At 42.9% G+C, this 26,009-nt stretch overlaps 1 protein-coding gene across 6 annotated transcripts in view; it reads left to right on the forward strand.

Annotated features, from left to right (window-relative positions):
• The window catches only part of LOC139635153 (kinesin-like protein KIF21A), a 34,325-nt gene extending 13,497 nt beyond the window's left edge, over window positions 1-20,828 (forward strand). Inside the window, exons 2-37 of one of the 6 annotated variants that reach the window (XM_071502196.1) lie at window positions 807-1,029; window positions 2,649-2,831; window positions 3,281-3,430; window positions 3,750-3,884; window positions 4,014-4,178; window positions 5,061-5,176; window positions 5,358-5,553; window positions 5,671-5,860; window positions 6,540-6,603; window positions 6,794-6,997; window positions 7,976-8,023; window positions 8,783-8,843; window positions 8,943-9,054; window positions 9,144-9,332; window positions 9,455-9,654; window positions 9,775-9,882; window positions 10,287-10,355; window positions 10,458-10,603; window positions 10,686-10,830; window positions 10,939-11,133; window positions 12,330-12,431; window positions 13,087-13,252; window positions 13,564-13,584; window positions 14,753-14,810; window positions 15,107-15,161; window positions 15,357-15,571; window positions 15,805-15,975; window positions 16,484-16,516; window positions 16,728-16,864; window positions 17,009-17,093; window positions 17,221-17,310; window positions 17,398-17,556; window positions 17,648-17,765; window positions 17,860-18,030; window positions 18,154-18,350; window positions 18,461-20,828. In XM_071502196.1, the coding sequence (XP_071358297.1) occupies window positions 807-1,029; window positions 2,649-2,831; window positions 3,281-3,430; window positions 3,750-3,884; window positions 4,014-4,178; window positions 5,061-5,176; window positions 5,358-5,553; window positions 5,671-5,860; window positions 6,540-6,603; window positions 6,794-6,997; window positions 7,976-8,023; window positions 8,783-8,843; window positions 8,943-9,054; window positions 9,144-9,332; window positions 9,455-9,654; window positions 9,775-9,882; window positions 10,287-10,355; window positions 10,458-10,603; window positions 10,686-10,830; window positions 10,939-11,133; window positions 12,330-12,431; window positions 13,087-13,252; window positions 13,564-13,584; window positions 14,753-14,810; window positions 15,107-15,161; window positions 15,357-15,571; window positions 15,805-15,975; window positions 16,484-16,516; window positions 16,728-16,864; window positions 17,009-17,093; window positions 17,221-17,310; window positions 17,398-17,556; window positions 17,648-17,765; window positions 17,860-18,030; window positions 18,154-18,350; window positions 18,461-18,518 (4,735 nt within the window). In that variant the 3' untranslated portion in view covers window positions 18,519-20,828. Of the gene's footprint in view, window positions 1-806; window positions 1,030-2,648; window positions 2,832-3,280; window positions 3,431-3,749; window positions 3,885-4,013; window positions 4,179-5,060; window positions 5,177-5,357; window positions 5,554-5,670; window positions 5,861-6,539; window positions 6,604-6,793; window positions 6,998-7,975; window positions 8,024-8,782; window positions 8,844-8,942; window positions 9,055-9,143; window positions 9,333-9,454; window positions 9,655-9,774; window positions 9,883-10,286; window positions 10,356-10,457; window positions 10,604-10,685; window positions 10,831-10,938; window positions 11,134-12,329; window positions 12,432-13,086; window positions 13,253-13,563; window positions 13,585-14,752; window positions 14,811-15,106; window positions 15,162-15,356; window positions 15,572-15,804; window positions 15,976-16,483; window positions 16,517-16,727; window positions 16,865-17,008; window positions 17,094-17,220; window positions 17,311-17,397; window positions 17,557-17,647; window positions 17,766-17,859; window positions 18,031-18,150; window positions 18,351-18,460 lie in introns of all 6 variants that reach the window. The other 5 variants (XM_071502193.1, XM_071502194.1, XM_071502197.1 and 2 more) reach the window with 5 other exon arrangements.
• Window positions 20,829-26,009: the final 5,181 nt, after the last annotated feature.

Raw genomic sequence — 26,009 nt, forward strand, 5'->3', positions numbered from 1 at the left:
ATTTCAGTATAATCTCAAATATTTTCATCTAAGTTTTGCTGTGTATAATCTTCAGCCCCAAATATTTCTGACATTTTAATACTTCCAATATGTCCAAATATTTCCCAGGTCTGCCTCCAATATTTTCACTTCCTCTTCAGGTGGACAGTGAGTTCAGTGATGAGAGGCAGAGAGGCATCATGGGAGGAAATGATGTAATAACGGTGTGTTTATTTGCACTAAAGCAAACACAGCGATTCCTTAATGAAATCCAGGGTGGGACTGTTTACCCAGAGCTCTCTCTCTCTCTCTCTCTCTCTCTCTGTCTCTCTCTCTCATGAACAGTGAGGGCACTGTAATGTGTACTGGCACTGCATGGTCCTACACACACACACACACACACACACACACACACACACACACACACACACACACACACACACACACACACACACACACACTGTATAGTGGTGGCACTCATCTGCTTATAGCTCAGTGAAATATTACCCGTCTTCAGCTCAGCTCCATTTTATTCTACCATCAAACCTGTAATAGTCAATCAATCATGGTTTTTAAATGGAAGACAAATATTTGATGCTTGATGAGGCTACAGATGCATGCACAGACAGCTTCGCTCTGCCTCTCTCTTACACACACACACACACTAACCAACATCCACAGACCAGAACCTTGAAAGCCCTTGAATTAAAAAATGTAACTAAGATGGTTGAAGCTGCGTCTGCTGACTGGAATATTCTTTCCCTGATTTTGAGCTTTAATGCTGGGAGAAAGACAGAAAAATAAATGTCTCTTTGTTTTTCCACCAGGATTCGTCCTCAGCTGGCCAAAGAAAAGATTGAGGGTTGTCACATCTGTACGTATGTGATGCCCGGGGAGCCTCAGGTGGTTCTGGGTAAGGACAAGGCCTTCACCTATGACTACGTCTTTGACATGGAAACCCAGCAGGAAAGCATCTACACCCACTGCACAGAGACACTCATCGAGGGCTGCTTCGAGGGCTACAACGCCACCATCTTCGCTTATGGGCAGGTCGGTCAGCACGCACATACAGCTGCAAAGTGTTCGTCACCTTTCCTTCTCTTGCATTTTAGTAGTTCAGCGCAGTGGTATAGCACATACACACATACGCACACACACATCCACAATTGCTGACGACTCGGCTTTGCGTCCCTCAAGGGGAGGGAGCTGCCGCCAGAGATTTATGGCAGCTTCAGATATGAAGATGATTTCATTTCATATCATCAGAGAAGTAATGCAGGGAGTGAACAGGCCTCACAGCCACGCCAGCTCTGTCAATACACTATCAGCTGACATGTTCCAACCTGCTCCCACCACCACCGCGTTATATTGGCTCTGATAGATCAGCCTGAGAGGGGAGACGGAAGAGGGAGTTTGTTACCCAATGAAAGTGAGAACAGATTGCTTCATTGCCTCATACCACAGCAGAGGACTAAAGCATAAAATCAAAACATATTTGAGAGACATTAACATGAAACTCTTACCTGCTGGCTGACAGCTCCACGGCTCATTTATATTCACACATGTATAGCAGAGATCTGGCTCAAAATGTATTAGATCAACTATTAAGGATGCGCTTTGCCTTTATAGGTGGATTTAAATGCTCATTTGTGTGCAGATAAGTGGCCTAATGTCCCATTAAAAGTGCATTTCACCTATTTTACACGTTCCATGGGTCTCAGATAGCGAGTACAGACTCTTCCAGTAGCAGTGGAGTCTTGATAGACCGGAATCCAAGCCACAGACATGTTGGAATTTAGGATAAGAAATACAAATTTACCATTTTAGTATATTTAATCTAACCATAACTCTGATGAATCCTGACATTTCATCACTACTTCCCACTGCTCAGGAACCCTGTGGTGGTTTTGTCAGCTGCCATAATGATAGGCAGGAGGATAATATGCTCGCCCTCAAACTATCATCAACTATCTGTAATTGTCTGTCAGAAACAAGAGCTCACATTAAAAAACTGAGTTTCTCTCACACAGTATCTCTTGCTGCAGCTGACGCTCTCGAGTTGAACAACAGCAGTTAAACTTTCCCTCCTCTTAATCTTTCCCTCCACTCCTCTTCTTTCTGTTCATTATTCCCTCCTCACATTGTTCCTGCGGCTCTTGTGTTGCTGTCAAAGAGCCTTTCACAGAGCTCAGTGGAGACCGTGCACACACACACACACACACACACACACACACACACACACACCAAAGTATGGTGCAGAAACATAATGACACAGGTGCATTCTCATACAATAAAACAGACAAACACACAGTCACACACACACTCCCTCATCTATCACATCACACACACACTGCACAGAGTCTTTCAGGCATTTCAGCAGGGAGGAAAAGGGGGTGACGTGTGAATTTGAGCTCAATGTTGCATTCCTCTTTTTGTCACCATGGTGACCACATAGAGAGGTCCCCTCTGACCCCCCCTAAAGTCCCCAGAGCTGCACCCCTACCCTTTCCTTTAGTGATGCCAGTCTTCCTTTTTGTGTTTTCTTGGTACAGTGTAGCACAGAAACACAACAGAAACACATCAAAGAAACACACACGATAAAAGCAAGAATAGACTTTATTCCAATTTGGCAAAGTAACTGATGACTCTGTCGTCTTTTCTGTGTCCAGACCGGTTCGGGGAAGACCTACACCATGGGAACCGGCTTCGACGTCAACATCGGAGAGGACGAGCTGGGTATCATTCCCCGGGCCGTCAACCACCTGTTCAGAGGGATCGAGGAGCGCAGACAGGCCGCCACCGAGCAGGGCAGGCCAGTCCCTGAGTTCAAGATCAACGCACAGTTCCTGGAGGTGCAGAGACGCACACAGACACACACACAGAGGCAGAGCAACACTGAACAATCAATACAATAAATAAAGATTAAGGTGCATTTATCAGCAGCATGAAAACATCCAGTGCACTTCAGGTCTGTTAGTTAGATGTAGCCAGAACATGCAGACGGCAAGAGGTCAAAGGTCGGCAGAAGGTGAAAGGGTTCAGGTTGTTAAAGTGTCCAGATGACCCTACAGCCATTAAACTGTCGTTAGTCTGTCTCTGTGGACATCTACTGGCCTTATTTTAAACAGCCAACAAGTGGCTGCTAACAGCTGGTGAGGAAGCAGCTGAGGAGGAGAAGATGAGACAGAGAAGCGATGACAGCAAAAGACAGCAGACGATGACGTATCAGTAACTGAGTATTCCTTCAATAATCTGTGTGCATCAATTACTTTTTTATGTATTTGTTTCATCTACTCTCCAGCTGTACAACGAGGAGGTGCTGGACTTGTTCGACTCAACGCGAGACATCGAAACCAGGAAACAGAGGTCCAACATCAAAATCCACGAGGACGCCAACGGAGGCATCTACACCGTGGGCGTCACCACCCGCACCGTCACCTCTGCAGCTGAGGTCAGATTTAACACCACCACAAGTTCGCGCTGCTTTTGAACCATGTTTACTCAGCAGTGACAGATGTTTTCTTTAGTGCTGCTTTCTACTGAAGAAATAGACCCTGTGAACGCTGTTCATAGTAAAGATTTTTCTTGAACCAGCCCATTAAATACTCCTGTTTCCTTTGATCGCTGTATAATGAACTAGTTCTCTATATGTTTTGCTTTTATATTAATATTATCATGGATTTCCTGCGTAGGTACAAACTGAAGCTATAAATACCCATGACACACTTTCTGTTATGATTTATTTTCCCCCTCCGTCTCCTGTCTAACAGATGATGCAGTGTCTGAAGCTGGGCGCTCTGTCTCGCACCACCGCCAGCACCCAGATGAACGTCCAGAGTTCGCGCTCTCACGCCATCTTCACCATCCACCTGTGCCAAGTTCGAGTCTGCTCTCCTGATAACAACGTGCGTGCTCTAAGACACAGCACTGGGTCCCTTCCACCAAATGTTTTGGCAGTTTGAGATGGTCATAGCTTCTGGCTGAAAAGCAACTTGTACCCCTATTTATTTTCTGTTCTGCTCTTTCTCTTCCAGGATAATGTAACAGACAACCGTTTAGCTAACGACTCAGCGATTAATGAGTTTGAGACGCTGACGGCCAAGTTCCACTTTGTGGACCTGGCTGGTTCAGAGAGACTGAAAAGAACCGGAGCTACAGGAGACAGAGCGAAAGAGGGCATCTCCATCAACTGTGGGCTGGTGAGGAAGCTGAGAGCGTGTCTCCTTCTGAACTCAGAATTTCGTACCAAACACTAAACACTGCAGTGCTGCCATAGGTTGTTTAATGTAATGCTCTACATTACCTGTTGCAAAGCACGAAACCTGTGTGGAGATGTGTCTGGAGCAACAGAGCCCCCAGGTGGCCAGAACATGAATGACACACTTAATTTCTTAAACCAAGGCTTAAGCCCTGAACCTCACAGACTTGATTGACATTACATGAGAAGTGTTTGTTTGTGAGAGGCTGCAAGGAAAGGAACAGCACTTTGTGACATAGCAAACCCATGTTGTGGGTTTGGTACTTTTTATTTTACATTTTTGATTTCCTCCCTTCGCTCCCTGATTGTAAACAAATGTAATGTTGGTTAAGACCTTATGAAAGAGTTCATTTATCATCACGCCATCACAGGACAAATAACTACAGACAGTTCTGGCTCTGAATCACCAGTGAGCTATGTGTTTATACTATAAAAAGCTAGACCAAATTATATTCACATTCACATTCTTGTTTGTTTTTTCTTCGATCTTATTCTTTTTTCCATTTTATGGTGGTATGTTTTTAACATCTTTTGGTGTTTCCTGATAATCACGGTGACCCTGTGTTTAATGTCACACTACTATGACTGGTGGGTAATTCCCTCAGGCAAAGTCTCCAGAAATGTGCATAAAAACCCACAATGTCTGCTAAAGAGCCCTCTTGCACATGATAGTTTTACAGTGGAACAGCCCTAATGGACTTACCGGGAATACGCATAAAAGTCTGAGAGTCTGGAGCTAACACAACAAAGTTCCCATCACAGTCCTGCCATTTTGAAACTGTTATCCACCTCTTCCTGTCTTTCTTTCCTTCCGTCATGTCAGCTTGCCCTGGGAAACGTCATCAGCGCGCTGGGAGACCGGAGTAAACGCTCCAGTCATGTGCCTTACAGAGACTCCAAACTGACACGGCTGTTACAGGACTCACTAGGAGGCAACAGGTCTGTGGGGCTGAATCTTATAACAATATAAGATTAGATTAGTCATTGTAACTGGACAAAGTACAAAAGAGAATATGAAGGCCTGTAAAATCAGTCCTTGTGGAGGTTGTATTTATCCATGAGGATTCATAACAATCTGACAACGATCCTGATCTTTGTTCTTCATGTCTGTCTTCTTCAGTCAAACTGTGATGATCGCCTGCATCAGCCCATCAGACCGGGACTTCATGGAGACTTTGAACACCTTGAAGTACGCCAACCGAGCACGAAACATCAAGAACAAGGTGATGGTGAACCAAGACCGAGCCAGCCAGCAGATCAGCGCTCTGAGGACCGAGATAGCCCGACTGCAGATGGAGCTGATGGAGTACAAGACAGTAAGAGCACACTCATAGTAAATGGAATAGGAGAAGAACTAGAGAAAATAAAATCAATATATTGGATGTGAGTGGAAAACACTATTATTCAATGATATGAATTGCCCTGTTTGATAGGGAAAGCGAATGGTGGGTGAAGATGGTATGGAGGGCATCAACGACTTGGTGCATGAGAACTCAATGCTGCAGACGGAGAACAACCACCTGAGGGTGAGGGTGAAGGCCATGCAGGAGACCATTGACGCTCAGAGAGCCAGACTGACACAGATCCTCAGTGACCAGGCCAACCAGGTTCTGGCTAAAACAGGTAGGCTCAAGCAGATTCAAAAACACCATTACTATCTGTATTACTGTTGTGGAGAACTATATTAGCAAGGTAAAAAAAACCACAAACCATATGACTAATGTAACTAATATGGCACATTTACATATTTCGGTTAAGATTGCAATTTATGCTAATATTTTTTTCGCCGTTTCTGCTTGGTTATTGGTTTATAGAATAACATTAGAGGCAACCTATGAGACAGCTATTTTTGTTACATGTTCTTGATAATCACCCTGGATATTAATACTAAGTTGTCTTGTAAGAAATCACAGCTGCTTAACCTAAGTATAAGGTAGACTGTAGTGGTCAGTCTTTCTCTTATTGTTTCAATGTTGGTTTAACATAGTTTTAAGTACAAAAAAAGTAGATATACAGCTTGTTTACTTTTTACTTTTACTGAGTCTACAGTTATGCTAGGAACTCTGGCTCAGTGGGGCTTCGAGATAAATACTAACGTTAGTGTGCTAACATGCTCACAATAACATTGCTAACATGCTGAATGAACATGTAAAACTGAATCTAAATGAAAAGTCAGCTGCTTCACCAGAGCATGTTTGTGAAGTACTGTACATATAAAGAGTGGCTTTGTGGTCAACTGTACATGGTCATGACAAGTCACCATTAATCCACGTTAAAGCTAAAGTGCTGCTTGTGTTTGTAGGTGAAGGTAATGAAGAGATCGGAAACATGATTCAGAACTATATCAAAGAGATCGAGGAGCTCAGGTACGTATCCTGATAAAAAGACATTGAGCCGAGTCAAAATTAGGGCAAACACTGACTTCTTTTTCAAATAACTGCACACAGAGTAGTTCAAATGAATGTCTCCAGACCATAAACATAGTAAAAGGTAAAGGTAAAAACCTCTTGTTAATGTTGTGTGACAGTAATAACATTTGAATACAACTCTCCTCAGAGCTAAACTTCTTGAAAGTGAGGCTGTGAATGAGAACCTCAGGAAGAACCTGTCTCGAGCCTCCACTCGCTCCTCGCTGTACGGAGGCCCCGGCTCCTTCCCTCCAGCCCTGCATGCCCCTGAGGAGGCGGCCAGCGACGTCATCATGATGGCCAAGAAGGACTTGGAGAAACTCAAGAAGAAGGAGAAGAAGAAGAAGAAGAGGTATCCTGTAGCGTGGGGATTGTTGTTTTATAAGAACTTAGTGTATTTACCATGTTGTTTTTAAAGGTGGTTTAACTTTTCTTTTTGTCTTTTTTGATATGAATTCAGTGTCATATTAAGGCTGCCAAAAACAATTACACTTGTATTAAAGCTCAGCAAAATAAATCCCGGCCCATTCTTGGGCCACATTGTTTTCTTCTGGCCCTGTATACGCCTGGTTCCATGGCCCGCTTCTGGCCCGTATACAGCGGGGTTCTGGACCAAATCTGGCACACACACAGAAAGTCTTACAGCTGTCGGCCAATAGCAGAGGATAGAAGCCAGGATCTGCCCAGGTGTAGATGTATATGGGCCAGACTTGGGCCGAGGCATTTTGTTTCATTTTGTTGTCCTCTTTGGAGGTGAATTAGAAGACACAAGCGTCATTAGGACACTAAAATGGCGGGGTCTTGATGTTTGTTTGTTGCCACAACAAGGGCGTGTGGCCTGGTGCGTTGTGGGTAATTACCCATGCGTTAGCAATTTACACCCTGAAGTTTCTATAATGGAGTGTGTGCTTGATGTAGATGGTGACAGTTATTGATGATGATGGACAAGCTGTGGTCGCTGTAGTACAATGATCATTTATCCTTCTGTTGTGAGTGTGTCTATGTGTCTTTGGGTTTCTATTTATATACTTGTGAGGGCCGGCTTGAGATCTACACATTACAAAGAACTGGTGTAACTGTTTTTGGCAGGATTGCTCAGGTGAAATCTGTCGTCTACATCTCCTCAATCAGGCGTCATCGAACACACTGTACTTGCAAGAGTCTCTGCACTCACCTGGTCTTTCCTGCTGCTCTGTCTCACTCTCTGTCTTTCTCCTATCTTGTAATATTCCCTCACTTGCTCCATCTTCCACGGCCTGTCTTCCCCCTCTACCTCCTCCTCACCTCCACACCTCACCATCCTCACCCACATCCCCATCCCTCTCTGAAGGCTGAGGCGATACGAAGAGAGTCACCACCAAGAGGTTGAACACGCCAGGTTTGCTACATCCCATCCAGGATTGGGTCAAATACATAATCTGAAACTGATTCGATTACCAGCTAGTTTGGCACAGTGGTGCACTTCATGTGCTTTTGTGTTCACACTGAAATGCACCAAGTAATTGAAAGGATTCCAGTTCATACTTGACCTAGGTCCTAACCCAAATCTTCCTCTCTAAGTTCCCAAAGTAACTAATCTCTAACCTCTTCTGCACCTACAGGTGGTTCACACTCCTGGAGGGAAGCAGATCTCTTAACCGAGCTCTTACCTTTTCCTCCTAACCCTCTGCTCTTCCTGAATCCTCTTTGCTGCACACTGCAAGATTTTGATCAGATCGCACTTAAGTAAAAAATTGGAGTTCACTATGGAGGAAAAATACTGAAAATGTCTGGGTTGTTTTTTTTTTTTAAAAAAATCATATTTATTCTGTAGTATTTGGTCAACAAATCTTAGTAGTGTGTGGCAGCCCTTCTTATAGTCAAATGAGTTTGTAATCCGATTGGTAATAACTATGAATCATGACCATTTAATCATGTTGTCATTCCATGTGTATCATTAATGTTGCCCCCTCCCCATGCAATCACAGTGAAATCATTAATCAACATTGATCTGCTCCTGATCCAAGGAAGTGTGTAATCATTTGCATGTGCCCTTCACCCTCCTCTTCAAATTTAAAATGCTGTTAATCCAAATCTGACCAGCAGTGTAAACTTTCTGTCTTGGTTGGTAGCTAGCTAACGCTTTTTTCTCCCTCAGCGTTATCAAAGAGGAAGTCCCAGACAATGACCAGGAGCAAGGCAATGAGGAGCCGGAGGTTGTAAGTGCAGCTTTTAGCTAGTAATTTAAAGATGTTTATCACACATTACTCATTGTGTATTTTATCGTCTTCACCGTGTGTGTACTTTTACATCCCCAGGAGGGCAGCGATCACGAAGAAGGGGAGGATGGAGGCGGCGACGAGGAGGACTCCGACGTGGCGGGAGAAGAGACGTCTGAGGAGTCTGACTCTGAAGAACTGGAGGAGAAAGGTAAAGTTACCTTTCATGAGACAAGACATTATGTACGGACTCTTTTCTTGGATAATTACATAGCAAAAATGTCGTGTGTTTGTGTGCAGAAAGCGTCCAGGCTGACCTGGCCAACATCACTTGTGAGATCGCCATCAAGCAAAAGCTGATAGACGAGCTGGAGAACAGCCAGCGGCGTCTGAACACGCTCAAGCAGCAGTACGAACAGAAGCTGATGATGCTGCAGAACAAGATCAGAGACACACAGCTGGAGAGGGACAAGGTGCTGCACAATATGGGTAAGAGACGCGCTCAGACAGACACTTGACTGAGCCGAAATACCCCCATGAAACAGATAAGATAAGGCTCAAACAAAGCAAATAAAAGGCTGCTCCATCTTCCCTTTCTTGTTCCTCTCCAGGTTCAGTGGAGTCGGGCACCGAGGAGAAAGCCAAGAGGATCAAAGCTGAGTATGAGAGGAAGCTGAGCTCCATGAACAAAGAGCTGCAGAAGCTCCAGTCAGCCCAGAAGGAGCACGCCCGTCTGCTGAAGAACCAGTCGCAGTATGAGAAACAGCTCAGAAAACTCCAGCAGGATGTGACCGAGATGAAGAAGACCAAGGTGAAGAAATGGGTCATGAACAGGCAGTTTTTTTTTTGTTTTTTTTTTGTTTTTTTTTTTTACAGTCATCTTGCTGCACTGCTGATTTTTATCTCCGGCCGTGTTGTGTTTCTCCACCAGGTGGCGCTAATGCGACAGATGAAGGAGCAGCAGGAGAGGAACAGGGCCACAGAGTGCAGGAGGAACAGGGAGATCGCCACTCTGAAGAAAGACCAGCGCAGAGCCGAGGTGAGGAGAACGGGAACACTCACAGAGAGTTTTTTATTTCTATTTGTATCATTTTTTTTATAGTATTTGTTATCACACTTTTATTTTTAGTGTTTTTTTTAGTGATAAGCATTTATTGATTGGTATAGTCTGTAGTCTCCTCCTTTGATCTCTGTTGATACTATGCTTATTGTTTATGCACCAGAACACCAAAGCAAATTCCCTGTATGTTGAAAACCTACTGTTTTAAATTCTGAATCTGAAAACCACCAAATCTCTGACACATCAACGCTGTAAATTTTGGAAAATAAATAAGACATTGGTTAGTTGGTTGTTTCTTGTGATGATCACTGATCACAGATTACCCAAATTTAATTTCTTGCTTTACTTAAGAGCTTCTTCTTAATATTCGTCTCGCCCTACAGCAACAGCTGAGGCAGATGGAGGCCCAGAAGAGACAACAGGAGCTGATTCTACGCAGGAAGAACGAAGAGGTAAGACGCTCAGTCGTACAAGGACAGTTTGGAAATTAATCCACACCTACAGTACTTTATTTACTCTGTTTGTACTCCGGTGTGTTTTGTGAACTGCATCAGGTGACAGCTCTCAGGCGGCAGGTGAGGCCTGTTTCTGGGAAGGTGAGCAGGAAGGTGGGCTTGCCTGAGCCTCCCCAGGAGCCGTCACACCGAGCAACACCGGGAAGGCTGCAGACCTCTGGAGCGTCCCAGTCCAATGGAGCCAGGTGTGACATCTGAGCTTTGTGTACAGTGTGTGTGATGTGGTGTGTTTTAACACTTCTAAAAGAGCAATGTCTTCCTCCTAAGGAGTTCCCCAGTGCGGATGGGAAGTATCTACCTCAGCAGGACAGCCAGGGCCAAATGGCAGTCACTGGAGAGACGTGTCACTGACATCATCATGCAGAGGATGACCATCTCTAACATGGAGACGGATATGAACCGATTGCTGAAGGTAACACCCTGAAAAAAGGGTAAAATTGAGTTCTCTCCTACTGCTGAAAAGGTAATGACTTCTTTTTGTTCCTCTGTCCTCTTTTTAAACTCCCCCCCACCGTCGCAGCAACGCGAGGAGCTGACCAGACGGAGGGAGCGGGTGTCCAGAAAGAGGGAGAAGATGGCGGTGGACGGTGCAGATGCTGACCGCTCCCTGGCCTCCCTGAACGAGGAGCTGGAGTCTCTGAGCGCCAACATCGATTACATCAACGACAGCATTGCTGACTGCCAGGCCAACATTATGCAGATGGAGGAGGCCAAGGTGAGAGAACATCAGGACTCGAATTAAGGCTTGATTCCTGTCATACTTGTAGTTGTAATGCTTTATAACTAAAGGCAAAGTAGGGCAAAGGAAGGATTCTTGCCATGACAAATACACCATAGTTTTACACAAAGTTTTCGATGTCGTAGCTGCTTGGTTTTATGTCCGGTAGGCCTCCAAAATCCTGTGACTGCTGTCATTGGTGTTAAAATCTGTAGTGACTTATCTGTTGTAAGCCTGCACTAACGCGGTAGCATTGGAAGTGCTGTTTTAATGTTGTGTAAGTCGATGCGTGTGTGGTAATATTGTTAAATCCCTGATGATCACAAAAACTTTTAAAACAGGGCAGGCTAAGGATTGGGTTGCTGTAAGTGCTGCCTGTTTACTAAACTGGGTTGCACCATTAAAACGTAAGTGCTAATTAAAACTGTAGGAATATGCAAATTGGTTGCTAGTAAACATTAGCTCTGTGCTCTCCACTCAAAAGCATTCATCCATGTAAAGAGGAACTCTAGCATCACACATTGTAACATAGCTACTTACAATGACAGTTTTAGGAGGCTGAACGTTATATACACATGAACCGGCTACCCTTTGTAAATGTCAGCATGGCTCTGCATGTGTTTCAGAGTTATGCTAAAAGTTCTGGCAAATTATGTCCGTCATTTGGTAATTTAGGCTAATGCTATTTGGTATAACGTTTTGTAATATTCTGTGAAAAAAATAATTATGATCTCACCAGTTCATGTCTTTATTAAACAGCAAGTGTCACGCCAGTAGCGTCAGTGATATCCCATTACCTAATATGTTAGCAAGCTAACGTTAGCGTTGTCAGCTAGTTCAGGTAGCTTTGCAGCAGTTACACCTGGCAGTCTAAATATTTAGTAACAATGAATCTCTATGCATGAACGACTTTGTGTGGGTGGTGCTGGCAGGTGGATCCTGTTACCTTTGAGTCAGGCCAGCTGTCTCCCCCCGTTTCTATTCTTTGCGCTCAGCTAAACGAAATGGCTTCAGGCGGTAGCCTTGTATTTAACACAGAGATATAAGAGTAGTATGAATCATATTGTCTAACTCTTGGCGAGAAAGTGAATTAGCATATTTTTCCAAAATGTCAAACTGTTCTTTAAATAGCACACAACCTACACTGTAGCTAAGTGACACTTTAATGAATGTGTTATTGTTCTGGGCTACAGGAGGAAGGAGACACGGTGGATGTTACCGCAGTGATCAGCTCCTGTAATTTATCAGAGGCCCGCTTCCTCCTGGATCATTTCATGACCATGGCCATCAACAAGGTACCTGCCTCCTTCAGTGACTTAATGTCCTTTCTGTCCTAATGTTATTAGTGTGTTTGTTTACATTCATGCACTGACCAGAGGTAAAGTCCAGGTATCTGTATTACTCTGGAATCAACTTATTTAACCTGATAAAGCTTTGTCATTGTGTCCCATGCAGCCCCAGTATTATAATCAGACATTGATCAATAGCAAGCTAACATGAAGCTTGTTTTTTTATTATTTATTTTTGCCCATTTCTTTCAAAATAAATGTACTATATGAATTAGATTGTATGTTGGTTGTTGATGTTGATTGCTGGTTGTTGTGGAAACTATCTTCCAATTTATCTGTTCATCTTGATCTTGCTTTTCTTCATAGCCTTGGCTCCTTTATAAGATTGAATTCAATGAGACTTTAAATGGAACAGCTTGATTAAATTAAGTTTCAATTAGATTAGATGAGATTAGATTTGATGAAACCTAATTGGTCCAGCGAGGAACGCAGCCGCAAAGACCAGGACACATCAAACAAATGAAGAAGTGGAAGTAATTGAAACAGCATGCTGAACTTAGAAGACACAGAGCCGTCATTATGTTTGACTGTTTCCAAGACATACAGATCATTTGTTGCTGCGTCTCCAGTGATAAGCTGTCTGCTGTGTGGTGACTGTCAGGGTCTGCAGGCGGCTCAGAAGGACTCCCAGCTGAAGGTTATGGAGGGCAGGTTGAAGCAGACGGAGATTAACAGCGCCACCCAGAACCAGCTGCTGTTCCACATGCTGAAGGAGAAAGCTGAGATCAACCCGGAGCTGGATGCCCTGCTGGGCAGCGCTCTGCAAGGTAGGACACACCGAGAAAGACGGGTCTGGTCTGAGCATGTCAATCACAATCACCTTTTCAGTCATCTCCTCTTTCATCACGTGGCTACAGTTTATTTTCCAGGCTTCACTGTCCTCTCTGTGTGAGCAAAGACAATTGATGCTTTGTTACTGATGTACTTCTCACTTAAGAGTACACATCACATCTTCATTGAATTCCCTGTGAATTAACACATCAAGCCTGTAAAATAAAGAAAAGCCCTTTTCTCATCTTTGGGTTTGATTTTGATTTGATTTCTGTTTGTTTTCTCTGTTGTGTTGGTGTGAATTCAGAGTTAGGTTACCTGTCACCAGGTGAGTATGCGATGCATAGAAAACGTGACTGTGTTTGAGAGAGCAGTGGCACATGCACACCACAAAATTTCCATTGGATTTTCTCCCAGTTTAAGACAAGTATGGAAATAAACTTCAAAATCAAAATACAACGTTAGCATTTTGGTCGTGCAGATGCATTTTAACAGTGCACCAAAGTGTTAGCAGGATAATGATCAGGCTGCGTAGCAGAAAATGTCTTGTAAACTTAAAAAAATTCAATTATTGTTTTTTTGGGGTTTTTTTCGTATTTGTTTCGCTTTTTTTCATATGAACTGCTCGTTATTCTACAACAAACTCTATGTATTTACACATTATATTGACTGTACTCAACATTTCTTTTTCCTTGCTACTTGTTTCCAATTCCAGTTTCTAATTTTAAAGCATTTTTATGTCTTATTCCCTAAAAAAAAAAAAAAGCAGATAAAGATAAAAATGCCACATGATTAAAAAAAAATTGTTGGAAAATAAGTAGCCGGTGCAAAAGGAGAGAATCTGACTTTCTGATTATTCTTAATTGTAAGCAACTTTGCACTAAAAATGCTCATGATAACTACGTATCTTCACTAGATTAAGAAATCTTGTCGTGTGCATCGACCCTCAGCCCTTTTCAAAAACTAACCAAGCTGAAGTAACTCTGCCACGACGTGCATGATGTGCTGTGTTAAGTCTCCCCTGTTAGCCCACCTGCTAGTCAGTCCCATCTAATCAGGTTGTCGTCACTAAAACTAAACGGCAGTGAAAACCCATGCTGCAGCAGGACAGTGTGTACACAGCAGTTTGTGTGTGTCTACATTTTTGTGTTTGCAGCTTTCTGTCTCTTTCATGCTTCCTCCATTCTTCCTTTAGACAGGACACACATCCCATCACTGTAACCTCCAGTCGCATTAAGCTAATGACCCCCGACTGTCCTGCTTTATCGAAAACTAAATGTGGTGACCTCTGGTGACCCTGTTATAAACTGCTGAAGCCGTCACCATTGTTGTGCTGTAATGTGTAGCTTTGTCTTTTGCAAGATTTTGTAAAAATGCAGTTTGTTAGCAGATATACTGTCAAAGGAAAACACACGTGCTCTACAAAGTCATTGAGAAACCAAATTTGTCCGTATGTTTTAATGTGTGTGTGTGTGTGTGTGTTTCTCCCGGTGCAGAAAACGGAGATGACAGCAGCAGTGATGAGTCCACCCCCAGCCCAGCCACAGAGGGCAGGTAAACACACACTCAAAGTGTATGCCCCCTTTTTTAGATTAACAGCACTTTTCACTTTCAGACTGTTATTAGAGCTTCAGGAAGCTGGTTTGCTCGTTTGCGATGTTTTTCAATGTTTTTTCGATGGTGGATCTAATTTATAGTCCAGCACTAAAAGACCATTATTACATATACATATTATTATTAAGTCATTATTACAGCTGATTGCTTCTTCCTTTTGTCAAGAATAGTGTCATAAATGTGTTTTGTTATAAATTATGTTAATAACTGTTTGATATTTTCCGACTATGTTTCAGCACACTTGCATCAGATCTGATGAAGTTATGCGGTGAATCCAGACCGAGGAGTAAGGTACTGGACTGTGCATGACAATCTTTGTGGCCCTGTGTTTATCCAAGTTGGAGCAACAGCATATGTGAAAAATGAATTTCTGTCAATACATAGTTTCCACTCCACAGTAATTGGAGATTTGGAATAATTACAAACTAACTGGTCCATTGACTTGTCAGTCAGCTGATCATGAGCCAAACCTTCCTGGTCCCTCAGGCTCGCAGGCGGACCACCACCCAGATGGAGCTGCTGTATGCCAGCAGTGGGGATCCTTCCTGCGAATCCCCCACTGGAGACTTCTCGGCCCCTAAGCCGCCCCTGTCCGAGCGCCTGGAAGGGCAGGCAGACATGCTGGGTCATGCGATGGGTCAAACCCCTGACCGCGAGCAAACTGTTTCCCCATCTGCACTGTCTGCCAGGCCAGCTGGCATGTAAGTGTTAAAGGCAGCGTTTCTCTGTAGGAGACAAATATCTCCAGAGCTCTGTGCTGAAATGTTGAATATTTATTTTCGGGGGATTTGGGGGATTGTTATCACAGGTTCATCAGTCAGCAGTGTAGCTCTGTAGTATCGAAGACTGTTGGTAGCAAAGCGGTGTGGTGGTCAGATTCAGTCAGTAGCCCTGAGCAAATCTCTATTACATTCATATTTATCACTGTGTGTAGATCTGGATCCAGGTCCCCTACAGGGACAGAGAGGAGGCAACTGGAGCGCTCACCCCTCAACCGAAGGAAGATGCAAGAGAAAGCGCCCCCATCGTCACACATCCCAGCATCTACACACACAACTGTTAGCACAGCAGAAGCCAAAACGAAAGGCAGCGACTACAAAACACTGTAAGTGAAAAGTACCATTAATCAACACAACAGCTTATTGTTTTTAGCCACGCTTTGGCGATGTCGCCCATTCGGTCCCGACTGAAATATCTTGACAAGTACTGGATGGATTGGTGTAAGATTTGTTCATGATCCTCAGAGAGTGAATCCTTCATGACTTTTATGATCCCCTGACTTTTCCTCTAGCGCCACCATAAGGTTGACAGTTGTGCTACTGAGTGAAATGTCTTGACAACTTTTTGATGGACTGCAATGAAATTTAGTCCCTCTTTATTTTTTATTATTTATCTTAAAAAAATTGAAAAATTTTCAACTAGTGATTTAAATACCTGCAACACTAACAACATTCCCATCAGTCTCTGCTGTGCTTTGTGTTTGGAACATTATCCCTGCTTAAAATCAGCATGTTAGCAATGTTACTGTTAGCATTATGTTAGCATAGTGACGTCAGTATTTAGCGTTTCAGCTGTTTCAGCATCTTTGATGTAACCCTGTTTTATTTTGTCAGGTTGGAGGAGTCACCTGTATTTGAAGGCCATAGGTAATCCATGTCTTTTCATTCATTTTTATTAAATATCAGTTTTTTAATAGGACACTTCTGGGCTACTTTGCTTAAAATACAAACTTAAATGCTCTGTAGTATTTTATGCACTGTAGTATAACTCAACAAACTCATCAGTGGCGAAGGACTGGTTAGTAAATGGAAGCTAAATTCACTAGGTACAGTCTTTATTCTGTCATGTCTGTTGTAGAGGTGTGATCAACCCTGTGACGGCCCCAAAGAACAGCCGGGGGGCCAAACTCCAGTGTGTCTACGTAGCTGAGGGCCACACCAAGCCTGTTCTCTGTGTGGATGCCACTGATGATCTACTCTTCACAGGATCCAAAGGTACAAAAACAAAATTATTTCCAGCACTGAAAACATTATTCAACCATCATCATGATCATTAATTAAACTTTTCTGCCTTTTCTCAAATGTGTGTGTGTGTGTGTGTGTGTGTGTGTGTGTGTGTGTGTGTGTGTGTGTGTTCAGACCGTACATGTAAAGTCTGGAACTTGGTGACGGGTCAAGAGATAATGTCTCTAGCAGATCATCCCAGCAGTGTTGTCTCAGTCAGGTACTAATGTAGAGGAAAAGTACAAGTTCATTAGCAGGAATAATAATTTACTATTACTGTATGTAGTGTAATGTACTTTTAATAAATCATTTTGTGTGTTCTCCTTGTTTTTGTCGTTATATTTCAGGTACACCTCGAGTCTCGTCTTCACAGTTTCCACTGCTTACATCAAAGTCTGGGACATACGAGACTCTGCCAAGTGTATACGCACGCTTACGTAAGGACACCACCCCTACCTCCAACATCTATGCCATTTAACCTAAGTGTAGTGCCTCTAATGATGATCTATTATACATTATGTCAGGTCGTCAGGCCAGGTGGGCTCAGGAGACACGTGTTCCTCTGTCCGGAGTTTATCCATCCCACCGGGAGAGAGCCAGATCAACCAGATCGCTCTCAACCCTTCTGGCTCCTTCCTTTATGCTGCTGCCGGCAATGCTGTGCGCATGTGGGACCTCCGCAAGTGAGTTTAAACACAGGTTAGAGGTCTGGCTGCACAAACCCGTCCTGAGAGGCAGGCAGAACAGAATTCATCTCTTCCTTTCTGTCCTCAGGTTTGTATCCACAGGGAAGCTGACCGGCCATTTGGGACCTGTCATGTGTCTGACTGTTGATAAGTTAGGTCATGGACAGGATATTGTCCTCACTGGCTCCAAAGACCATCATGTTAAAGTAAGAGACACACACAACTGTAATTACATTGTCATTCCTCTATGTGTGCAATAAATGACACCATGTATCGTGGGGGTGCTGCTACTTTTTCCAGATGTTTGAGGTAGCAGAAGGTGCTCAGGGTAGCATCAGCTCCACCCATACGTTTGAGCCGACTCATCAGGATGGTGTGGAGTCCCTGGCTGTGCACGGAGACATTTTCTACAGCGGCTCCAGAGACTATTACATCAAAAAGTGGGACTTGGCCAGCAAACAGCTGCTGCAGGTAGCCTCGTCGCTCAAGCTTAGTTCCCCAGATTTCCAGATTTTATACGAGCTGACAAAAAAAAAACTAGTAAAAGAGTAAAATCTGCTCTGACTAACCGTCTGCCGCTGTTTCCTCCAGCAGTCGGCCAGTGCTCAGGCAGACTGGGTGAGCGCTCTGGGCGTGGTGCCAGGCTCCCCGGTGCTGCTCGGCGGATGCAGAGGGGGGCTGCTGCGTCTTTGGCACGCCGACTCGCTAGCACCCCTTGGCGAGGTCCGCGGACATGACAGTCCCATTAATGGCCTGGCCACCAACAGCAGCCAACTGTTCACTGCCTCAGAGTGAGTCGCAGGACATGCTAGTTTGAATTTATATGTTTATTTTTTTATGATGCTGTACTATATTTCTAGCTAACATTTTTTTAACATCTTTTTTTTTTCTTTTCTGACAGTGACCGCACAGTGAAAATTTGGGAAGCTAAAGGATCTTTGGAGGAAGGAGTCCACTGACATCTGATTGTTTGGCTTCAACCAATCAGAATGAATCTGTCAAACTGTGGATGGGAGCACAAAGTGGGTCAAGGGCCCCCAGACTGAAAAATCAACTTTTAACAACACTGATCTTTTACTGATTTACTCATATTTAAGGTCAAGCTGGATCAGCACAAACTCAGTGGAGCCTCGCGAGTCTCCAGTGTTGCTCCGAGGACAGAACAGAACAGAACAGCTGCAGTGAGCAGCAGCTTCCACAGCTGTAAAATGAAAGGAAAAATACGGTGTTCGTGAACAGGAGTTTCTCCTGTGCTTTCAACATTCCTCTCCTCAGTTCAGCGCAAGACAACATGGATACCTTCTATGCATATCGTGAATTTTGCTGAGAGTTTTGGTGCAGTGCTTTGCTTCCTTGCACCGAATGAAAAAGACAAGGATTCCCAAGTCCTTCGAATCTCCTGCTCACCAGCGATGTGAGTCTATCCTGTGTGTGCCCTGCAGGACATTTCAGGATTTGTGTGTGTATGTGTGTGTGTGTGTGTGTGTGTGTGTGCACTCTCTGTAAGCAAGGACCAAATAACTACTGAAACTGCATGTTTTCTTCAGCTGTTACTGCCGGATCCTCGAGTGGAACGAATGAGGCCTCTAAATGAAACATCATCTGACAATTTTCCGCTTCAGATTTCTGCATTTTTTTGTCCAGTGCTTTCATCAGTGTTAAGTAAGTGTTCATTCAATCACCTGCTGAGCGATAATATGTCTCTATAACAACCTGTATCATAGCTGAACAGTATCCTCACATGCTGGCACACAGAAGCAGTAACTACAGAAACATATACATGCAGGCTTACAGAAACAGCTTACTGAGATAGATGTTTACTCTACAGTTAAACCCTGCTTTTATCCGTGAATGAACTTGTGAAAACCCAGGCAGAACAGCTGTTACATCCAGATTAAAGTGTGTTTAAAAGTGTTTACCCAGCTTGGATATCTCAGACTGAGGTAAACACTGTTTTCCTCTCTGTCAGTGATGTGTTGTCGGCGGTCAGCGCTCCGTATTCTCCGGTTGATACACAAACACTTTTGTAGCTTTAAGTGGTGTTTTACTTCCCTGTAAGCACGCTCCCCTCTGGCTTCTCTGACCTGCGCCTCTCAGGACTCCGGCGCGCACATTTTCTCACTTCCACGATTTCGATCCTTTAAATCCAAAGGTTACCCGTTGAGTATTGACTTTCTGCAACCTGTAGTAGGTGTGCGACCGATTTAAAACTGAAGTAGCAGCAGAAGTGCTTTTAGGAAATTTAGTACTTTAACAGATAAATGAGACTTTAATGAGAGGCTGTTTCTGATCAGAATAATGGGAATGTAAATCATTCATGTTGATGCAATCAAGCACCTTGTAATTCCCTAAGTCATATGAATATGACCGACGTGTTTCATGTGTGTGTGTTGTTCAGTCCAAACAATGTGATAAGTTCTCAGTCCGTTCTCCATCTCCAGTGCTGTTCACCTCTGTAAACTGTACACATGCTACAGCCGAGCATTTCAGAACATCTTGGGTTTCTCTTATTCGTCTCATGAGTTGAGTGTAAAAAAAAACAACAACTATTTATTTATTTTTTCTTTTATTTTTGATTTTGCTTGATTTTGTTGTGTCTTCCTTATCAGTCTGAGAGTTTGAACCCATTCCCATCTGATGCCTCTGATATCGAAGCATCAGAGATGATGGACTGCACAGAATTTATGGGATGGATTTCTCCATAATCAGAGGAGTATTATCAGTGCCTGTTATAAATCCTAAACTGTAGGTATTGAGCGTCGTATCACTACCTGATAAATGTGGACTATTCCTCATTAAAATGTTCAGGTAACCAATTTATCATGAACTATTTGTTGAAATCTATTGGAAACACACTTGCTGCTGTGGTTTGGACATTGGAGGTCGACACTGTTAGCAATGTTTAAATCAGTGGGACTAAAATAATTGCACTGGAAAGTCATATTTTTGTAACTTTAAAAGACGTTTCCCGTCTGACTCACATCAGAGTTTACATGACAGTGGTTTTCAGTCCCGTCGGTTTGCACTTGAATTGCTAAAGAAATGATCCCAAAAAGAAACAATGGGCTGTAAGTATTCATTCAAATTCAAGATGAATCTTAAAGATCCTTCTAATTGTAGTTGTATCTTATTTTGAAATCTGTCTGTAAATCTTCTCTCATATGTAAATACAACTGTGTTTTTTTTTTTCCTGCTGATTCTGCTGTGCATAAATTCAAGTGATTAAAATATCAGCTGCAGTGTGAAAATAAATTTTGAAATAAATCTGATTTCCATTTTGTTCATTTTTTCTTTTTTTTTTCTTTTAAACCATGCATTAATGGGTTATGACCACATGGTGGTAGTACTGTATAATGACACGTGACGTGCTTGATCAAAGGTTTTGGCAACTTCCAGTCGCGAGCGTTGTGTTTTCCCTGCCATGTTTTAGGTGGACACAACTGGCTTGAAGGCAGAGAAGATGAAATTCAAGTTCTGACTGATCCCCCTCAGTTAAGTGAATCATTTCTAATTAAATTCCAGGCAATACCCTCGTCCACAGCCCATGAATAAAAATGACAACAATTCAAATGAAGCAGTTTGATCATGTGAGACTGTTAATGAAAACAGCTCTTGGCGGCCTGATTTACTTCCTCTTATGAATATCAGTAATTATTACTATAATTCTAATGGCGCTCATTACCCCCCACCCCACCCTCCACCATACCCGTCTCATAAAGAGGGGAATCAGGGAGCCTCAGTATTTATACATTACAGAGTATGTTACCGCCCAAGAATTTACATAACCTCTGCATCTTATGTGTTCTCACTAAATCATCATTTATCTGCAGCTTGCTTCTTTCCTCCTTTAATTATCACTACAGGCAGTAATATGGTGTCCTATGATTTACTCCAGGGCAGGAGACACAGACAAAGATGGAGAGAGGGCGAAAAAGAGTTAGAAACTCCCTCTGAAGACGTAAATTAATGTGACCAATGATGGAAGGATCAATATTTAATGTGTATCTGCACTGAGAGTAGCAGAGTGTTAATTGGCCACGCAGGAGTAGAGCATTGACTTGTGGCTGCCTCGCACTGCACTGTGTGTGTGCTGCATTAAACCTCTGTCCTATTCTCCGTTATTCTATTCTAAAAGCTTCTTTCTGATGGCTGCCCCACAATGCATCTTTCAACCTAATTCACTCGGCATAACTTATTTCTTTCTTCTCCAGGTTTTGACAGGAAAATGATTATCTCTCATTTTGCAAGGTGTGACTGATTTGCATTGATGTTATTTCATTATCAGCTTGGAAATCAGCCGGCTACCATGTCCTCACTGGATACACAAATACGATTTGCACCTGAGCCAGTGAACATAATGGAGGTCAACACTGGTGAATACTGTAGCCAGCTACTTTAGGGTCCCCCGGCTGATTCCCAGGGTAGAAAATAAGAAGCTTAGCTTACCTTATCTCAGCTTGTTTATAATAAAAATGAATGGATGTCTGCTATCTATATGTCACATGATTATGAATATCACCAGAAACTCTATGAACTTTCTGTGACAGAGGGTCACTTGAAAGTATGCACAGTCAACATTGGACAACAATGTGACCTTGTACAGGCCTATGAGTCTGCTTTCTATCAGACTATTAATGCCCACTGTCACCTAATTGTTCCCTTTCAGTATGCAGGCTAATAACAAGGCAGGTAACTGCCTTTATATAAATGCAAACTCTTGGAAAAACACCGGCATGTTACCCTGAAAAGTGTCGTGTCACTGTCCTGGCAGTTTGTCAGGATGTTTACTGTTTGCGGAAATTAAATAATGCCTACATTACTGGCACATAGTGCACAACCCTGATGATCAGGTTTCACAGGGGATCAATAATGACTTCCCAGACGTACAGCGAGGGCTTACAGTTCCACTTTCACTTTAATTGTTGCGCAATCTATGAGGAGTTTGGACAACATATCCTCCTCTAATCTGCTCTACGGACACATTGATTGGTGATGAGCAGGGGCCCTGTCAGATCCACTTCATTCACAGCTAAATCTGTCTAAATAATGTGATTTGTACAGCTGCAGGTGCTTTGTATTTACTGAAAGATTAAAATCGATACAGGTTAATTTCTATGTGAAATGCCCTGGGTTGAGATTTAGCCCTGTGTGTGTGTTAGTGTGTGTGTGTGTCTTGCTCTCCTCAGTATTTGTGCAAAAAACGACTGCATGAAAATAAGGAGAGAAATGCATTTGTTGTAGATATAATGATACACTGTATGCTTTATAACATCTTTTCAGTATTATTTTCCCATTGCGATTTGGCCATTAGTTGGTGCATTAGAGACTTTTACTACGCATTTCACTGTTTCTTACCTTTGGATTGAATCATGGCACAAATATGAGCATCATTAGCTGCAAGAATGTTTTGTTTTCTGCCATTTCAGCGAGCTATTCACTTCAACCTGCGATATGAAAAACCGCATCCACTTTGCACTTCGTTTCTTTGACAGCCACATGTAAACAAACCCAAAGACGGAATCAGTGGGAGAAGACGTGTGAAGAGATAAGGTGAGGGGGAGGGAGACAGGCCGAGACAGCCGAACGGTAGTTAAAGACGTTTTTCTGAGCGGCAGTGAAGCTCAGGAGGACAGGGTCAATATTCACCACCCCGGCATCCGCAGAGTGAATCCTCCGGCTAAAAATACCAGCTTTATGACCAGAGCTGATGATCTGTGATACTGCTGCTTGCGCTTTTAATGTACAGAGATCCAGCTCGATCTGAGTTGTCAAGTATAACAGACAGGGAGGAACAACATTTATAATATACTGCTTAAAGCATTTTAGCATGATATTAGAGGGCAAGTATTTTTGAAGAAATTACATCTGCATTTAATTTACTGAATCAGTTTGAGCTTTTTAATGTCTTAATAAAGAGAGCAGCACGAAGACGGTGACGGATATTAACAGAATCTACAGGAAATGCCCAAACGCCAAGCAGGAGATCTTGATTGTGTGTGTGTGAGTGTGAAAGAGTGTGTGAAACAGCCACAGTGAGCAGGTCAAGTGTGTGCTCATGCATTTACGTTTACGTTCAGCCATCTGCTGTGGATCTCTTCATGTAAGTGCAGGGCGGGATCAGTTGTGTGTCTAGTGGCTGAACGTCAGTGACTATTAAACCCGGAGAGAGCTCTTCAGTTGAACCCTGTGTAGTGGAGAGTAACTGAGCACATTAGACATCATAACTGTCTTGGACTTTAACACTAGGCCAACAGGACTTTTAGGACACGGCTGAGCTGAATGAGAACGATAGAAGGACATTCAGACACAGTTTGCTGTCATGTGCCAATTCGGACTTGGCTTAATATTTTAAACTCCTTGGTGTATCAGGTGGGTAGCGCTAACACACATCTGTAACTTGTGCATTTACAATAGATTTTCAGTCAGACTAATGATGTGGTCTTTTGAATGGTAGATTTGGTCCACTACTGGTCAACTATTGAATGGATTGCCATCACATTTGGCACAGACATTCATGGTCCCCAGAGAATCTATCCTACTGATGTTGGTGATCCCTGAACTGTCCCTTCAGTGCCAATCACAGGTCAGGTTTCACTTATGCTGTGGATTGGAGCAACATTTTATACATCCCTTCGTGATTTCCAGACGATGAATCCTATTGACTTTGGTGACCCCCTTTTCCTTTAGCACCACTATGAGGTTGACATTTGTGGTTTTAAATGAATTTTTTATTTTCTATTTTTTTTAAATTGTGCAACATAAAATGAGAAACAGAGAAAATAAAAGGACAGAGGACATTGTGACCATAGAACGTAACAGACAAAGTGTACATGAGATAAGATTTAGGTAAGTGTGTGTGTGTGTGTGTGTGGTAGATTGGAATTGATGAACATTTGCTATAGAAATTCGTGGTCAAAATTAAATTTGTCCAGTACTTTGCTTTGTAACCAAATACCTTCAAAATTAATGTCATTCCCATCTGCTGATTTGCTAAACTGAGCTTTTAGCTCAAAGCACCACTGTGCCCGAGTACAGCCTCAGAGAGCTGCTGGCGTGGCGGCAGACTCCGTTCTCTAGTGCACATAAGTGGCATATTTTACACCATGTTTGTCATACCATGGTCCAAATCAAGCACACGCCCAGTATACACCACATAGTTGATTCCTTTTCCAAATTTGCAATGACTGATTCAAATAAACACTAAGCCAAGAACTCTTTCAGTCCTGACTGGTTAACTAAACCGCAGAAAAGAAAGCCAAGTTTAGATTTTCTTTTATTCCACAACACACGACATCAGTCATTGCAAGATGTCCAAACTAAAACACACTGATCACTAAAAGCTCCAGAACAGCTGCTGAATGGACAACTTGCTACGATATCCAACATGAAGGAGAAGTCCCCATGTACTTAATGTAGTAATTACACCCTGTTGTGACTTTTTTTTTTCCTTCTTAATTAAAGATATGTCTTGAAGCACTGAATGAGATTGTAGTGCTAGGAGAAGCCCGGATCTAGTTTTTTGTTTGTGAAAATGTTAGAAGTTGTGAAGTAATTGCAATGCTCCAGTATTTGTCAGCTCATCCGAATTACGTTGATCAGTGCTCTTCATAAATAGACAGGATTTATGCAGAAAGGAGAAATATCACATTTCAGTTCTGTTAACGACTGCTTACTTGATCTGCAAGAGAAAACATAGAAATACATTGCTCCTTCATTGCACATTGTCCACGATGAACATACAAACACATGATGATGGATGTGCTGTGTGTAGGTGGGTCTTTTAATATAGATGCATAAGCCTGCTGTCATGGTTCTGTATAATAATTATCCAGCAGTTTCTTTGTAACAAATGGCTTCATGTTTTATGCATAGGTGTCAACATTAGAGCATGAAAACTTTTCTGAGTGTGTGTGTTTGTACTGTGTGTGTGTGTGTGTGAGAGAGAGAGAGAGAGAGAGTGTGTGTTTCTCTCAGTGTGTGTCCATTATATTTGCGTTTGTGTTTGTGTTTGAACCCATCAACCTCAGCCACCCGTGTGGACATGGGGTGGTGGTATGATGTTTGCCCAAAGGTGCCGTAATGGTTTTTTAACCACCATGCCGCACATCCAGCCCAGGGCGTGTCGGTGCATGTGTGTGTTTGTGCGTGTGCATGTGTGTGTAATGCTGCTATATTTAGAGACGTGGCTGGCCAGTAAACACACTGAGTAATACTGAGATGCGTCATTTTAAGATCCAATGACTCTATTATCTAAACATAATGCTCACACACACACATAAACGCACATTTATGCAGAATATAGCAAAAGTGAGTAGGCACCTTCTTTTCACCTGCGGGGCAGGTTGTGATACTTGTGGTGATGTGACATGTATTCATAAGCCATAAGAGGAGGGGGTCACACATAAGGACGAAGGCGTTCTTTTGTAACCTTGTACGCTTGAGCGCAAAAC

The sequence above is a fragment of the Trachinotus anak genome, unplaced genomic scaffold (assembly GCF_046630095.1).
Source record: "Trachinotus anak isolate AG129_WGS33_773 ecotype Australia unplaced genomic scaffold, CSIRO_AGI_Tana_v1 ptg000018l, whole genome shotgun sequence".
Lineage (NCBI taxonomy): Eukaryota > Metazoa > Chordata > Actinopteri > Carangiformes > Carangidae > Trachinotus > Trachinotus anak.